The sequence below is a fragment of the Schistocerca americana genome, chromosome 4, assembly GCF_021461395.2.
Source record: "Schistocerca americana isolate TAMUIC-IGC-003095 chromosome 4, iqSchAmer2.1, whole genome shotgun sequence".
Taxonomy (NCBI): Eukaryota; Metazoa; Arthropoda; class Insecta; order Orthoptera; family Acrididae; genus Schistocerca; species Schistocerca americana.
The window spans coordinates 768,457,939-768,475,809 of record NC_060122.1 but is presented as its reverse complement, the minus strand read 5'-3'; the positions used below and the strand labels follow the sequence as shown (position 1 = coordinate 768,475,809).

The 17,871-nt window shown below is 41.0% G+C and overlaps 1 protein-coding gene across 1 annotated transcript in view; it reads left to right on the top strand.

The window, feature by feature from the left end:
• LOC124613789 (Down syndrome cell adhesion molecule-like protein Dscam2) overlaps positions 1 to 17,871 on the top strand; it is a 273,808-nt gene that overhangs the window by 209,232 nt on the left and 46,705 nt on the right. Inside the window, exon 20 of the mRNA XM_047142510.1 lies at positions 16,427 to 16,676. Coding sequence (XP_046998466.1) covers positions 16,427 to 16,676 — 250 coding nt within the window. The remainder of the gene's footprint in view (positions 1 to 16,426; positions 16,677 to 17,871) is intronic.

Below are 17,871 nucleotides of genomic sequence, written 5' to 3'. Positions count from 1 at the left end.
AGATGGAGGTCACTTTCTAAGAAGGTGGCATGTTGGGTTGAGGTGGACAATGTAAAGTGAAAGGGGAAGACTGCATTGAGGTTGTGGAGTGTTGAGGATAGGGTGTTATGGCTCTGGGTCCAGATCGTGGAGATATCATTAATGAACCTGAGCCAGGCAAGAGGTTTGAGATTTTGGGAGGCTAGGAAGGTTTTCTCTAGATTGGACTGTTCCATTAAGTTCCTCTCAGGCTGGAGTACTCATGGCCTCAGCTTGGAGCTGTAGTTGTGGTGGGAGCTGACATTACACACACTAATGCTCTGCAGGCACAAGTAAACAGTTGCACCTTTGCCTGTTTAATTCTCATGGATGTGTAGTTGTGTTACTAACAAAAATGTGCGGTTAGTGAAACCACTTCCTGCTTCATTAGGTGAAACAAATCTCTCCAGTGACACAAACAGACATCCACAGTGCCTAACAGAAACAGATCTCCACAGTGTCTGGTGTGTCAAAAGTGCTTGTTTTTACAAAGGAATGTATTTTATAACATCATTCCAATTGCATTCAATGCAGTACATTATGACCAAATGGTAGGGAATGCTCTCAAGGAATGGTCACCAATTCAAGAAGAAACATACAAGGAGACGTATGTTAAGAAAATATTGTGACTGAGTTCTTTTTAAAACTGTAAAGAAGTCCTGTACTACTGTAAAATGTTTATTAATTTCAGAATGTTGCTGAAGAAAACCAAGATGAAGCTGTTACATGTGCAAGTTACAAAGTAGTAACCGTTTGGCTCAGCTTTGGCGGCGCACCAGCGGGGACGCGCATATCTAGAACACCCAGTACGTGCATCTGGGATAACGCTCCCGCTGGCAGTTGTGAAAACTCTAAGTCCATGCACAGTATATAAGCGAGCGCGCTCTCGCGCTATGCTCACTCTGTGTCTTGCTGCTGCACAGGCAACTGCATTGAACGCCGCCAACATGCCTTACAAGAGATATCGATGTCGTCGTCGCACGACAGTTTACAAGAATATAGAAAACATTCTCTTTGGGATCTCTCATTAAATCTTGTCTGGTAGTATTAGCAGAATACATGATTCCATGGGAATTAGCAATGTTTGAAGGCATTTATTTGCTAAAACAAATGATGTCCTGTCAAATCTTTGACATGGGAACTGATTTGGAGGTGCAACTCAGAAATAAAGCACAGTGTTTCACAACTTTTTCTCTCACACTTGAAGGAAACCCAGATACGGATGATTGTGCCAAACTTGCTATTTCGTATATGGTGTGTAACAGCAACTGCAAATTACAAAGTAGCTGCTACATATGATACCACTCGATTGTATGACAGCAGTGCTTGATATTTTTGAACCCATATGTGAGTCTGTGGACAGCATGAATTTGCTATTGAAAAACTTTTATTCTGTGGCTACAGATGCCGCACTGCAATGTCAGCAAGGTTTTGTCTCTTGCCAAAAAAATTAATTTAAGAATGACTTGGGAAAGGACATCTGTGGTGTGCATTGTTTCATTCACCAGAAGGCACTGTGGGTTGAGACTATGGAACTTCATCATGGAATGGACACTGTAGTGAAGTATGTGAATTTTGTATGAAGGCATGGTGTCAATTGTCATCAGTTCAGTGGGTTTCTTCAAGGTTTTTCTAGATAACATAGTGATGCACTAAACTGTCACATCATGTATGACATTGCTACTGATTCTATTCACAACATGTTTAGCAGACAGTATCTGCATGTGCCACTGAATGTACCTACAAAATTATATCTTTGTATGACACAGAGAGAGAGGGGAAAAGGAGGTGTACAGAGGAAGGGAAGAAGAGGAGATGAACAGAGAGAGAGGAAAGAGGAAATAGACACAAAAATGAAAGAGGAGATGGGCAGAGGAAGGGGGACAAAGAGATGGACAAACAGAGGGTAAAACAGAAGATGGACAGAGAGAGAGAGATGGGAGGAGGTGGACAGTGTGTGGGGTGTGGAGGAGGTGAACAGAGAGAAGGGGGAGGAGGAGATAGAGGGGAGGAGGAGATGGAGTACTAGAATTGAGATAAATACATACCTGAACAAAGCTGAGTACTCAGCTAGTGTAAAAAAAATTTAAGATGGATGGCATGCTTGTAGTTACTCCACTCCCAATAAGCATAAAATGATTCTGCATACTTTTCTAATTGATTAACCTTTAACAATGTTTCATAAATCAGGTAACAGTTAAGTCTTATAGTCCATTCAAAACAGCAGAATCTAACGTACCCAATTTTCAAAACATTATTTAGTTCCCGAAATTAACAAATATGTGTACACTAATCTTTAAATAGCCCACCATAATCCAAACTTGTGTCTGTGAAGTCCAGTCATAATGTTAATCTTTCGTGCCAGATTGCACCCTCACATTAAACACATCACATCCTCATATCTAAAAGTTTGTGACCAGCAAGCAATCGTGTAATGCTATTATGTTGGTTTCAGCAATCTTACCCTCAACTATGTAGGTCGGTAAGAAAAAGTATCGGATACCTTATTAACCATGTACCATCATTGTAGCTGAAAGTTTCAGATGATTTAGTGACTGTTGAACTTCTCAATAAAAGTTAATATACATCCGACTATTGAGTGACAATATTGCACAAATATTACTATTTGGTTGCTATAATCTGTTCTGGTGATGTCATTGAAAACTATAGTGTGTGCACTGCTAATGTCATATTTCTAAATCTGTGCTGACCACATGCCACTGCCAATGGCCTTACTGCTGTGGTAACACTGATTCCCATCAGCTTACTGAAGTTAAATGCTGTCGGGCTTGGCTAGCACTTGGATGGGTCACTGTCTGGATCTGCTGCATACTGTCGGCAAGCAAGTTGCACACAGTCCCTGTGAGACTGGTTGAGGAGCTACTTGATTGAGAAGTAGTGGCACCAGTCACAAAAGCTGACAATGACCAGGATAGTGGTGTGCTGACCACATCCCCCTCCATATCCGTATCCAGTGCACCTAAGGGCTGAGGATGACACAGTGACCAGTCAGTACCATTGGGCCTTCAAAGTCTGTTTGGGTGGTATTTGCCACTATGATGTCCACCAAGTAGTTGGTATGGGGGTTTCCTTAATCATACCACACTTACACACCATATCTTAAATACCATAAAAGAGAAAGCGGGATGGAATCATGGTTGGTAGTCACAATTTATAATTAGGACAATTTATTGACATTACACCTTTTAAGGAATTTAATGATTACAAATTGTGGACAAGCCACTAGATAAAGTTTTGCAAATACAGTTAGAAACCCAATGTACTCAGTAATCAAATAAACAGTCCCTTAAGAGACAGTTATAGAAAACTTAATGTGCCAGGCATTTATAGAAACTTTAAGCTTAGCAATTATCAATACCTCACATAGCCACTTCATCAAAATCCTTAAAACCAATTGTTACAGTAAGATGGCCACAATTAAAACATTCATCACTAACTTACACTTATAAACTTACTATGTCAGTCTGTTAAAGAACTGCTTGTTAAAAGGTCAGTTACACTCAATGTTGCTGGGCACTAATACCCCTCACTTTATTTTCCCTTATTAGGAAAACAGAGTTACTGACAAATTCAGAAGTTCAAACTACCATGTAAAATTTCCCTTAAAATACATATAATGAAAACAATTACCAGTAAAGGGCGACTTAATGACACTTGCACACTAGTGCCAATCTAAAATCCGATTACATAACATGATAGAACCACTTAAATAAAAAAAACTACCACAGAAACACTGATCTTTAAAAACAAATGTTCATGTGCTAAGACGTATTAAAAAAAATTACGAGAAAGAGTTGCACAAGGAACTCAGCAGATGCTATGCAGCGTAAGGTTTAGCCAGTTGTCTGTCCCTAATATTTAGGGAAGCAGGTTCATATACGAACAGGTTACATGCAGAATGAGATTTTCACTCTGCAGCGGAGTGTGCGCTGATATGAAACTTCGTGGCAGATTAAAACTGTGTGCCGGACCGAGACTCGAACTCGGGACCTTTGCCTTTTGCGGACAAGTGCTCTACCAACTGAGTTACCCAAGCACGACTCATGCCCCATCCTCACAGCTCTACTTCTGGCAGTACCTCGTCTACTACCTTCCAAACTTTACAGAAGCTCTCCTGCGAACCTTGCAGAACTAGCACTCCTGAAAGAAAGGATATTGCGGAGACATGGCTTAGCCACTGCCTGGGGGATGTTTCCAGAATGAGATTTTCACTCTGCAGTGGAGTGTGCGCTGATATGAAACTTCCTGGCAGACTAAAACTGTGTGCCGGACCGAGACTCGAACTCGGGACCTTTGTCTTTCACGGGCAAGTGCTCTACCAACTGAGCTACCCAAGCACGACTCACGCCCCGATGTCACAGCTCTACTTCTGCCAGTACCTCGTCTACTACCTTCTGCCCGCGAAAGGCAAGGGTCCTGAGTTCGAGTCTCGGTCGAGCACACAGTTTCAATCTGCCAGGAAGTTTCATATCAGCGCACACTCCGCTGCAGAGTGAAATTCTCGTTCTGGAAACATCTCCTAGGCTGTGACTAAGCCATGTCTCTGCAATATCCTTTCTTTCAGGAGTGCTAGTTCTGCAAGGTTCGCAGGAGAGCTTCTGTAAAGTTTGGAAGGTAGTAGACAGGGTACTGGCAGAAGTAGAGCTGTGAGGACGGGGTGTGAGTCATGCTTGGGCAGCTCAGTTGGTAGAGCACTTGCCCGTGAAAGGCAAAGGTCCCGAGTTCGAGTCTCAGTCCGGCACACAGTTTTAATCTGCCAGGAAGTTTCATATCGGTGCACACTCTGCTGCAGAGTGAAAATCTCATTCTGGAAACATCCCCCAGGCTGTGGCTAAGCCATGTCTCCGCATTATCCTTTCTTTCAGGAGTGCTAGTTCTGCAAGGTTCGCAGGAGAGCTTTTGTAAAGCTTGGAAGGTAGTAGACGAGGTACTGGCAGAAGTAGAGCTGTGAGGATGGGGCGTGAGTCATGCTTGGGTAGCTCAGTTGGTAGAGCACTTGCCCACGAAAGGCAAAGGTCCCGAGTTCGAGTCTCGGTCTGGCACACAGTTTTTATCTGCCAGGAAGTTCAGGTTACATACAATACATATTTATATATCTACCAACTTAACCTGCCTTGGCGGAGGGAAGATAAATACTAAACTTTGGAAGGCGATATGTGAACAATTCCCGGTAGTGGCCAGGTTCTCACAAAGACATTCCAATAACTCTGAAACATAGAAACACTCGGCAGGACCTTTGACTCGATATATGGGTAAGTGTGTAAAGGAACACGTTACACTACTGACAAAATCGCACTTTGACCTTAAACATTTTACACATGGACAACTGTATTAATGGAGTGCAGGCTTTGAAAATGCCAACATAAAATCATTTGATCACAAGAGACACAAAGCACTAGTAAAACTTCTGAGAAAACTTACAAATAATGGCCACCGTTTAACTAGGCCAACTGAACTCTTCCACACCATCCTAAAGTTTGACTATGAAAGTCTCACCATAATAATAAAGTTCAAATGGCTCTGAGTGCATCGGTCAACAAAACACAATTCCAACCACTTACTTCATACCACGTACACAATATGAGGGAGCGGGTTCCACAGCTTCACCACTTCACTTCAAATTTTTTTCCCAGCATAGTCACAGAACTTGTATCTCCAAGCTGCCCATGTCACCAAAACACCCAACCAATTTCACACCACAACATATAACAGTCATCACACTCATTTGGCAGCCGTTGACACTCGTCTCCCAGCGAATGTCACCAGATCTTGAGGGTTACCCATCAAAGGCTAACAACCAACTCCGCTTCCCCCACCAACCCAGAAGATAAGACATGCGAAAAGCAAAGATAGCTTACAGTGTGACTGGAACCGGCCATCAAAATCATCAAACTGAAAATAAAGTGTGAAGGAACCACTTAATTATGAGTAGAGCATGGTATGTATCATTAGGGCATATTCTTTCTAAAGTCAATTTTCATCATGTTACTGATAACATCAGGATATGAGACTTCGAGACATGTGGAACTGAGTGCAGTACAGGTAGGAGAAATGTCAAAAACGGTCTACTGCTCCACCTAGAAGATCTGTCTTAGTGACCCCATCCCAAAAGTCCAACATGAACTCCAATCCCAAATGAAATCCTTAGACCCATTCCAGAATCTGTCCCCCCCAGTCCATCTCACTTCTCACCCGAAAGACACACAACACACATCCTTTCTACAAGGTCCCCAAAATCAACAAACTCAACAATCCTGAACACCCCATTGTAGCTGTTTATTGTGCTCCAACTGGAAGAATTTCTGCTCATTTACAAACACCTCCAATCATTTGTGATGCTTTGCCTTTCACATCAAAAATACTAATCACTTTCTTCACAGACTCTTGACCATCCCCACTGCATTCCCAGCTGAGCCATACTCATCTTGCCCATGGCCTTGCTGCTATTGAACTTTACTTCTCCCAGTGTCCTTCTGACTCCAACCCACTACCTCATTCCTCATACATCTTACCTGCTATATCCTCACACATAAGTACTTCTCCTTTGGGGGAGGTATATAAACAAATCTGCATCATAGCCATGGGCCCCTCCATGACATTCTCCTATGCCGACCTATTTATGGGCCATCTAGAAGAAATATCACTATTCTCCCCAAACCCCAAACCCCTTGTCTGTTTCAGGTTCATTGGTGATTTCTTCATGATCTGATCTCATGGCTATGACACCCTGTCCTCATTTATCTACATCCTCAACAACTCTTCCACAACTTCAACAGGTCCTCTGCAACAAAACATCTCACCTTCCTGGATGGTAACCACCACCTCTCTGATAGCTCCATTAACACCTATGTCCATATTAAATCCACTAACCACAACAGTACCTTCATTTTGACAGCTGCAACTCCTTCCACACAAACAAAATCACTCCCATACAGCCTGCACAGCCATGAACAACTTATTTGCAGTGAGGAGAATTCCCATGCCCACTGAAGGTTTCACAAAGGTCTTCAAAGACAAACACTATTCTCCTAACCTGGGCTGGAAACAGATTTCCCATGCCATGCCTAGGAGATGTGGTACTATAGAAGGATGGTGAAGATCAGCTGGAGAGACAAAGTAACAAATGAAGAGATGCTTAGAAGAGTACAGGAAACCAGATCTCTGTGGAGGCACATCCAAACAAGAAAGAGACAAACTTGTAGGGCACTTCCAAAACATCCCAAAGGTGTTCTATAGGATTCAGGTCAGGGCTCTGTTCAGGCCAGTCCATTACAGGAATGTTATTGTCATGTAACACTCCCACTCCGCCATAGGCTGTGCATTATGAACAGGTGCTCGATCATGTTGAAAGATGCAATCACCATCCTTGAAGTGCTCTTCAACAGTGGGAAGCAAGAAGGTCCTTAAAACATCAATGTAGACCTGTGTTGTAATAGTGCCATGCAAAACAACAAGGGGTGCAAGCCCCCTCCATGAAAAACATGACCACACCATAACACCATCGCCTCCGAATTTTACTGTTGGCACTACACACGCTGGCAGATGACGTCCATCAGGAATTTGCCATACCCGTGCCCTGCAATCAGATCGCCACATTATGTACTGTGATTCATCACTCCACAGAACGTTTTTCCACTTTTCAACAGTTCATTGTTAATACTCCTTACACCAAGTGAGGCGTGGTTTGGCATTTACCAGTGTGCAGCCGCTTCACCATGAAATCCCAGTTTTCTCGCCTCCTGCCTAACTACCACAGAACTTGCAGTGGATCCTGATGCAGTTTGGAATTCCTGTGTGATGGTCTGGATAGATGTCTGCCTATTACACATTACAACCCTCTTCAGCTGTCAGCAGTCTCTGTCAGTCAACAGACGAGGTCTACCTGTACGCTTTTCTGCTGTATGTGTCCCTTCATGTTTCCACTTCACTGTCACATCAGAAACAGTGGACCTACAGATATTTAGGAATGTGGAAATACTGCGTACTGAAGTATGACACAAGTGACACCCAATCACCTGACCACGTTCGGAGTCCGTGAGCTCTGCAGAGTGCCCCATTCTGCTCTCACGATGTCTAATGACTACTGAGATCGCTGGTATGGAGTACCTGGCAGCAAAATGCAGCTAGTATGAAAATCGTATGTTTTTGGGGGTGTCTGGATACTTTTGATCACATAGTGTATATTCATGCATTTATTTCTCAGACATTGCATGTTATTCGATCTGACAGTGGACTTTCATTCAACGGGTCTTACTGTGATGTAATGACACCCACCATTACACTATCTGCTCACTTAACTTATATGTATAATACTAGTGTTAAACCTTTTTTTGTTATGTTTGCCTGAAACACCTTTTGCACTGCCACCATCTCACAGCTTACCCACACGTCAGAATAATTTGAGGCTCACTTTCTATAATGCATTGATGAGCCAATAGTTTGGGAACAATGTCAAATTACCATAGATCATGCCACTGTGTGCTTCACTGAATGGAATACTCGACAATATCTACACAAAGTGGTTTTCCCCAGCGTTACTTCTTTTCCATTAACACTAGTACCCGTTGGACTAATTACATGGGTTATATGTACATGGGGATATTGTAACAGATTCAGATTGCCAAAGCCAGTCCTACTTGAACAGCAGGCATTGGTAGATTATCAGAGTTAAAAGATGTTGACACGAAGTATGACCCATGCGTGTGGCAATGTTATCACCATGACAACAGCAACTGCGACTGAAATGGGTGCATGACCATTGGCACTGGATGTTGGCTCAGTGGCAGAGCACTGCATGGACTGAGGAATCCTGATACCTTGTTCATCACGGTGGCAGGTGGGTGCAAATCTGTCATCTTCCAGGGAAACAGCTCCTTGACACCTGCGGTGCGGGACAGAGACAAGCTGCCGGAAGCTCCATTATGCTCTGGGTAACATTCAGTGGGGCATCCATGGGTCCAGTGCAGTTCATGCAAGGCACTATGATGGCCAAGGAGTATTGTACACTGGTTGCAGACCAAATACACCCCTTCATAACAATGGCAGTTGCATTTTTCAACAAGATGATGTGCCATGTCACAAGACTAGGAGTGTGGTGGAGTCATTTGAGGAACACAGTGGCGAGGTGCAATTGATGCGCTGACTCCCAAACTCACCCGATCTGGGATGTGACTAATCGTGATGTAAGAGCTCATCATGAGTCTCCCCAGAATTTACGGGAATTAGGTGACTTGTGTGTGTGGATTCACCACCCTCCCTGGAATTTATGGGGATTAGGTGACTTGTGTGTGCAGATTTGGTGCCAACTCCCTCCAGTGGCCTACTAAGCCCTCATTGCTTCCACACCATGATTTGTCGCTGCTGTTATCCGTGTCGAAGGAGGACACATATGGCTATTAAGGCAAGTGTTTGTGATGTTCTGACTGATCAGTTATGTCCAATTCACTTAATAAATGTTCAAAGGAACTGCATTTGTCAAGTCAACAATGCGGACCATGGGCCTGGAGTGGCTCAATCAACATCTGTAGGCTGCGCAGGTGCTGGTCCCACAGGGCCCCAGTAATTAGTAAGTCATTTAAATAATTGACACAATTGGTAATACCTTGGGTGAATTGTTCAAAGTATCTCCAAAATATCACAGGAGCATTTGCAACCCAAAATGGCAACCTGTTAGAATGATACATGGAAAATAGCATATTAATCACTAAAAACTGTTTCAACTGGTCATCTCAGGATCCCAGTGAGTTTTGCCAATAATTCCTCAGGCCTAGGAATTGGATACAGATTAACATTTGCTTGAGCTTTAAAGGTAGATTTAAAATCACCATGAATTACAAGTAATCCACGTGGCTTCTTAACTACAACTATGGGCGTTGCCCTCTGTCTAGATCACACGTGGACAACTGGTGGCCTGTGGACCAAATCCAGTCCATGACGAGTGTCAGTCCATTCTGCAGAGCAAATTCAGGGGAGAAAGAGCAATGTACTGCAGAATTTTGAAATGGAAGTTTTTAAGACAGCTATTATAAAGTATCATAAGTAAAGAAACAGCATTCAAGACATGTGAATAAATGTAAATATCTTAAGAGGGGTGAACATAAAATGAATATACTCTCAGTAGTGCATGTTCTGAGTTATATTTTGTTAAAATGGCATGCTGCAAAAGTTGTGCCCTTCATATTTGTGCTTACCCATAAACAATAATGTCATGCAAGTTATATTTTTGACTACATGCACTAGGAGCACTGGTGTCATGTCATGTGATGAGTGGCCCATGAGATTAAGTAAGTATGTGAATTAGTCCCGCAGGCCACCAAAGGTTGCCTAAACCTGGGCTAGTTGGTACGAGGAATATTACTACCATACTTTCCAGTCTATCTAGTTCCACATTAGTGTGTTTGTGACAGCAAAAGGGCACTGTTCTACAAAAAGTAGACACTGCTGATGCTTTAAGAATATGTGGTCTTGGAAACCTGTTACACAACTTAACATTTGTTCAAACAGTTTTTACATTGCTCACATGAGCCAGTGTATCAAGTTCTGTGAATGGTATCACAACTGAATGTAGATTCAGTTGGTTTTGAAATTGGAAAGCAAAAAATGCAAAAGTGTCTAAGCCAAAAACACTAGTTGTTGTACAAGTTTTGACTCCTAACAGTGTTAGCAGCTGAGCTACATTTGTATACCGAGCCTAGGTTATGATCTGATCCTGCAGTGGGATTGCCTGGCATTGTACATCACCACTCTGCACTTAGAGTACCACAGATGTGGAAACCATTGTGCCAGTACATGTCCACATTAATGAGAGGCATGGCCACATCTGTGGCATTGCTCTTCTAATTTCCAGCTGCATGAGCTTCTGAATCCCATCTGCTGCTGCTGCTGCAGGCAGTGGCAAGGTAGCATACAATGTGCTGACAGCTGTCTCTGTCAAACACTAACTGAGGCACACACTTGTTAGATGCCCCAGTTTGCAGCATGCAAAACAGGTGACATCACTGAAAATGCTGTGACATTTGCTTTGCCATGGGCAGCAATATGGACATGATTTGAAGGCACGAACTTTTCTCGGATCCTTTGACAATGAGAGGGAGGAAGCTGTTGTATGAGACTTAGCTCGCCCTGAGACATACAATCAGTGAGCAAAGTGCGTCTTTGTTTGCACATCTACTAATGATGATAGTGGGGGATTGCTAACTACTTCACTGATTACTGTATCCTATGTCACCGTACAAATGGGTGATCGATAAAGTGGAAGAGGTCATTGACTGGATGTCATCATCTTATCGTAGAACTCAATGCAACTAAGAGGGCTGTTCAGTAAGTAATAAAACATTTTTTTCTGAAAGCAGGTTGGTTTTATTCAGGATTCCAATACACCATATGATTCCATTCTCTTTTGGTTACAAAACCCTGTTTCTCAACATAATCTTAGTTCAGTCAATAGCTTACACCATCTTACTGGGAGGGAATGTATGAGCACATGGTACCACTCTACTGGTCGATGTGGAGCCAATATCTTGCTGCGTCAATAGCGTCCCCATCATCCACATACTGCTTCCCAAGGAGTGCATCCATCATTTGATTAAACAGATGGAAGTCGGAAGGTGTCAGATGGCCTGGTGCCACTCCAGGGATTGTCGTTTTGTTTCCAGTCCAAAGTAATGAACCCATGCCTGTGACAATGTTTGACAAAAAATTGTTACAATTAGCCTTGTAATCTGCAATCAATTCCACACAGATGCTCCTTCATTGCTCTTTGTGGTCTTGTGTGAGATGGTGAGGAGTCCAGTGGTCACATACCTTTGTGTACCCCAATTGGTTAATGAGTGTGCCAGCAATACCAGCAGGGACATACAGTCGAGCAGTGATGTATTTGACTGTAATCCATTGATCACCTTGAATGAGAGTGTTTGTACATTCCAACTTTGCAGGAGTCACAGCTGTGTGCGGCTGGCTGGCATGCAGGAGATCGAACAGGTTTGCATGACCTTGTTGCGTTGACCACAAATGCCTTGTCCAACCACTCATCATGTTCTTGTTCAATGTCAGATGTCTGTAGATGTTCTACTAACATCTATGAATATCTGCAATGCTGTGGTTTTCTACAAAAAGAAACTTAGTGACAGCTTGTGACTGTTCGCTTTCTTTATTTCTTTGTTTGTTGTCTGCATTGCTATACTGGCTGAAAAATGGGGTGTGGAAGTACAACACTGACTACTTTAAATAATGTAGCCAAAAGGTGCACAATTGCATTTCACAATAGTTTACTGTCACTGTTCCAACCCACCAGAAATACACAGTTATATACGGGCAGTGCACTATTGTTTTAACTTTCCATAAACCTCTTAATAGTTCACGGGCAGACCTCCAGATACTGCTGCAATAGTTTACTGTTGAACATCTACAAGCAGAAAAACCTAACCACAAAGGTCACAGTTCTTGAAGAATAGAAAGGCACGTATGGAGCAGACACTGACATTCTTTTAACACACAGCCTAACTGTGTAACACTTATTTCACAGTTAAGTTGAAGCATTGTTGTTCTAACCAACCCAGGTTTCTCATCTGAAACTTGGCCATGGACTGACTGTCACAAGACAAAAAATCAGGCCCTTATATATCCTCACAATAATAGATAATGAAACTATACATTGTACGAAGTTTAATTTACAGAAATTACAATTAAAACTTGACTCATTAAATTAACTGAATACATAGAAAAATTGGTTCTTTTTAACACTTTCTTCTATTACAAGGGTTAAACCGAATACTTGTTTAAATGATGAAATTAACATATATAGTTACGCAAACAATACTTAATCTGCCAGGAAGTTTCAGTAATACTTTTGACGAAACTGGAAATTACTTTGGAATTAATTGAGGGCTGGCTTTGCTAACATCTTTTCAAATAGAGCCATACAGATCCTCTATGAATACAATTAGTTGTTCCTCCAAATGTTTGTAATTAGTACAGAATTTATATTTGTTTATAAGTCAACAATAGCATTTATGTTATGAAGCAATTACTGATTTCACCATATAACAAAAGATACTAACTAGGAATAGTCAAAATAAATTAGAAAATCAATTACATAAATAAAACTAAGCACAAAGTTAGATCTCATGTTATATTCTTTAAAACTGAGGGCCAACCTTTCTCTTTTATGAAAATGCAGATTATACTCATGTATGTTAATGGTAATTACTCAGACATGAAAAAATGAGTTTTAAGGAGGCAGATGGCAAAACAAGAGGGAAAGTAAAAATATCCCAGCTTGCTTCATCATACCAGCCCCTTGTTTGATTGACCAGATAGATATTGCAAATAGCTAACTGCGCAATTCAATGGCCACAATTGATCCCAGACAGTGGGTCAAAAATTTACACACACAAAAAAATATTGCATAAGAAATCTTATCAAAACTACAGTACACATGTTTTTAAATTCCTATGTATATGAATTGGCCATATGAAAATGCCCATATAAAATATTTACATACAGTGTATTGTACATTTGCAAAAAAAATCTACAAGTTATATTTTTAACAAAATTTATGTATGTTCATCATAAGTGATGTACTCTTTGGGTAAGTGAAGATTACATTCAAAGATACATATCATTCTATAGAAGTCCTGTCATACTTAAAAAAACTCATGGGTTGCAAAAAGTTAAATTACACTGTGCATTGCAGTTCACTCTTTTAGACAGAAAATTTCACTTGCTCAATGTTTATAATTTTTCACACATTTAATGGGCTTTTACACACTCTCACAAAGTTGTCCACACCTTCAACAGGTCCAAGTGGCAGTTATGAGTGTTGAATGATAACTAATGCCTCCACTTTCATTAATTGGCTTTGGATGGGAATATTTTAATAAATCAAAACAGAAATAATCCTTAGAATGTGATCTTTAACTACCAATATTCGCTTTTTTACATAATCACCAGCCAGTTGGATACATTTCTGCCAATGATGAACAAGTTTTCTGAAGCCCTCACAGAAGAAGTCGACACTCTGTTTCCACAACCATGTTCCATCTCCGGGTCGTAATGGTGTACCCACGTTTCGTTTCCTGTCACAGTTGAATGGGGAAAGGCCGCACCTTCATTCTTGTAATGTGAGAGGAGTTCCTGGCAAATTTCAGGTCTCTGCTCTTTCATTTCAGGAGTCAGGATCCGGAGTACCCATCATGCACAGATGTTCCGATAGACAAGGAAAGCAATAATGTGACCCACATGTTCTTGTGAAATGCCAATTGAGCTTGCAGTTTCTCTCTGAGTGATACGACAATCGTCCTGAATCAATCTGTCAACATTTTCCTTGTGAAAGTTGGTGGTTGTTGTCACAGGATGTCTAACTCTTTGTTTGTCACACAGGTCAGATGATCCCACCTCAACATCTTTAAACTTACTCGCCTACACATCAACACAATTACTCACATCAACACAATCACCATAAACTGCTTTCATTCTCTGATGAATCTCCTTTGGGGTGACACCTTCTGATGTCAAGAATTCAATGACTGCATGCTGCTTAAATCACATTGACCAACCAGGGTTCCATACTTTAAACTGTAACAACACAACCATTCAATGCTAAGGCTTCCTGCCAACTGAAGCTGTAGAAAAGAGGCTACGGAACAAGCCATACCTGCCGCGTACCAATGCTGCCAACTGTTGAAGAGTTATGAAGGTTGAGGCAGTACTTTTCAGTCAACCCTTGTAGTAAGGAAATGCAGTGCTATCAGTTCCCTTGGAGGTGGTTCTACTTCGCCACAGTACATGAAAAATGAAACAAAATACCCTACTTTAATACACTTACTTTTACTTCTAACTTAAGTATAATAAAAAAATGTTTAACACTAATGCCAAATAATAGGTGTTACATCATAAATAAATACATTACATAGTTCTCATAACATTACAATAATTAGCACTGAATTTCACCACAGTGCGAAAGGTGTGGACTATAAAAAATTTTAAATCAAGTGCACATTACACTACAAAACGTTACTCTGTCTTAACTGTCTGAAACTGGTTAAATTGAAAGACTTCGGTTTCTTTCCCATTTGCAAAATATCAAAAACTCAAGATGCAATTACTGATTTCACCTTATAACAAAAGATGCTAACTAGGAATAATCTAAATAAATTAGAAAATCAATTACATACATAAAACCAAGCAGGAACCTCATGAAACTACAGGGACTGAAGTGGGAATATTCCACAATGTCCACAACAAATTCTGCATTTTTTCAACTGAAATTGGCTGAGAAAAAACAATGTATTGCATTATTTATTGAACACTCCTCATACTACTACTACTACTACTAATTCACTACTAAGAAAGCGGACAGTAAAGTATCGTGAAACAAACCTTGTGCTGACACTGTTATTTCATGAACTTGTAATTTTTAGGAAATCACTCAGGGTTGTATCACACAACTCTAAAGCTTCTACACTAACTTCTCTATCAGTAGTGAGGTGTATAATAACATCCCGGTTTAATGATTCCGCACACAATGCACTGCACCGTTTACAAGAAAAAACACATTTGGTTGCTAAGCCCTGCAAGTCAACAGCCCATACTACATAGTATTGCTTACATTGGTTAACACATTGATTAAATTTGAACCTAGATGCAGCTACATGAGTTTGGTGATAGAAACATTCAGTCAGAAAACCACAGACATCAGCAAAGCTCAAACTACTTGGATACGAAATTGGGTGTAGTTTTTACACCACTTTGTACAACTTATTAATTGAATACAGTAAGTGTGTACTCTGATATTTGGGGCTGGTTATTGGACTTGCATTGCAATGAGGAACAAAATGATGTAAATAGGCCTCCCAACTCTCATGTTCCTTTTCAAAGCAGGCGAATGGTGGAAGGGGAGGTGAGGAAACAGTAGCTGCAGACTTGTTTCTTTCTCTGTAGTTGTAACAGCAATAACTGCTATTTCTGTTGCAATTCCCACTGCATCTGGAATTACCATTATTTTTCTTGCTGTAGCTGTTCCTGCAGTTGTCGTTGCTATCATTCTGGTGATAAAAATAATTCACCTTTCTTTATTAGAAAACATAGTATATTTCAGTCAAACATGTTAAAAGGTACATCTAATGCTGATGACTGTCAGTAATAATGATTATGAGGTACACTTCTTCACTGTGTAATGAGTTTTAGAATAAAGAGAAACTTCAGGTCCACCCTACCCTGATTTTTGCAAGGAATTTTCTTGGAATATGCTACTGTTTTTTATATTTTTTTATATGTTGTGAATGCATTGTTTATTTTGTTAACAGTCAATATTTTTTCTCATCTGTCTGTCAGGTGTACCTCAAAATATGTTGTGTCCTTTAACTGAAACTGTGTATAAACTTTACAGGGACTGCTGTGTGGTAGCACTTACCACTTATCACTGACAGCTCATAATCACATTGACAGCTCTCCTAGCAGCCCAACATTATCTGTCCGCACACAAGGGCAGGCGCCAGGTGTACCACACCAGGCAATGCTGATAACACCCAACTCCACATCTGTGTTGTTGCGGCTACATGTCTGGCCTGATAATGGCTGTCCACTGACATATTTTGTACTGCAGTATCGGCCGAATGGGGCGCAACACTGGACACTTGGTGAGTCATCTGTACCAGGGAGTAATATCAGATGTAATAAATAATATCATTTAATAACTATGATGTCAGACCTCAGATAAAAAAAATTAAAATTGTTAATATGAAAGACATTCTCCAACCATTCACATAAATGTAACACTTTTCTTAGATTATTTTACGGCATTATCCAAAAATAAAATAGGCAAATGACACATTTTACTGTGCAGATGGGAATGAATGGTCCATCTAGTGCCTCCTTAATACTCACAACTTCCTGGCCTAAACAAATCACTGATTCGAAAAAAAGATGTTTGTATGAATGTATTGGGAAATTTGCAGCTATCTGAAGCTGAGCTGCATGAAAAGTGACTCAGGGAATTAGTGCCGCACAATGCAGTGTTCTGCCACATGGCCAGCTGGCTGCACTGACTAGTATCACACCTGCACCTCTTATGCAAATGCATCTGACCAGCCACAAGTGTGGGTGTGGCTGTCATGTACCATCCTCAATCTTGTAGAGCAGTATATAGTACAGCGTGAGGTGTGGGAACTTCCTTTATTTTAAAAATTGTAAAACAGAAAGTACTGGAGTTATTGGTTTAGTTCTCTTTTCTTTATACAGAACTGCATTTAAAATTTTATCTCATTAGGTTTTGAAAATGGTAGCTTGAAGGTGGCCTCTGTTCTGCTCAATGCATTTAGAGAGTCAAAATCAGAAGTTTCAGTCCACTTTGTCAATCATGTCTGCGTCTGTGTTGGTAATAGCAGTATGATTATTGTTCCGCAGCTCACCAAAGTTCCATGGATGATTGATTTACACCACAGATTGAGATGGCTCAAAAGAAAAAAATACCAGGGGGCTAAATCTGCTGAGGATGCTGGCCATTGAAGACCCCACCCCCCCCCCCCCCCCCCCACCTCCCCCAAAGAGATGAGACAGTCAGGGAGGTGTTTGCACAAGAGAGTCATTCATATTCATGTTAGGTCCTGCTCTTTGGAATGTGCTCAATCCCCCACAGCAATGAGTTACGGCTGCTGTGTAGTGTGTGTTTCAAATAAGGAAGTTCCTGCACCTCACCCAGTATAACTGAGGGGCTGCAGCTTCTTTTTTCCCAAAGTAGCTGCTTTCTTTGTAATTTACTTGATTAAATTTAGCTGGTTTAACCATGAGTATATTAAGCCTTATAATGGTAGTTTATTGTTAATACAGAATACA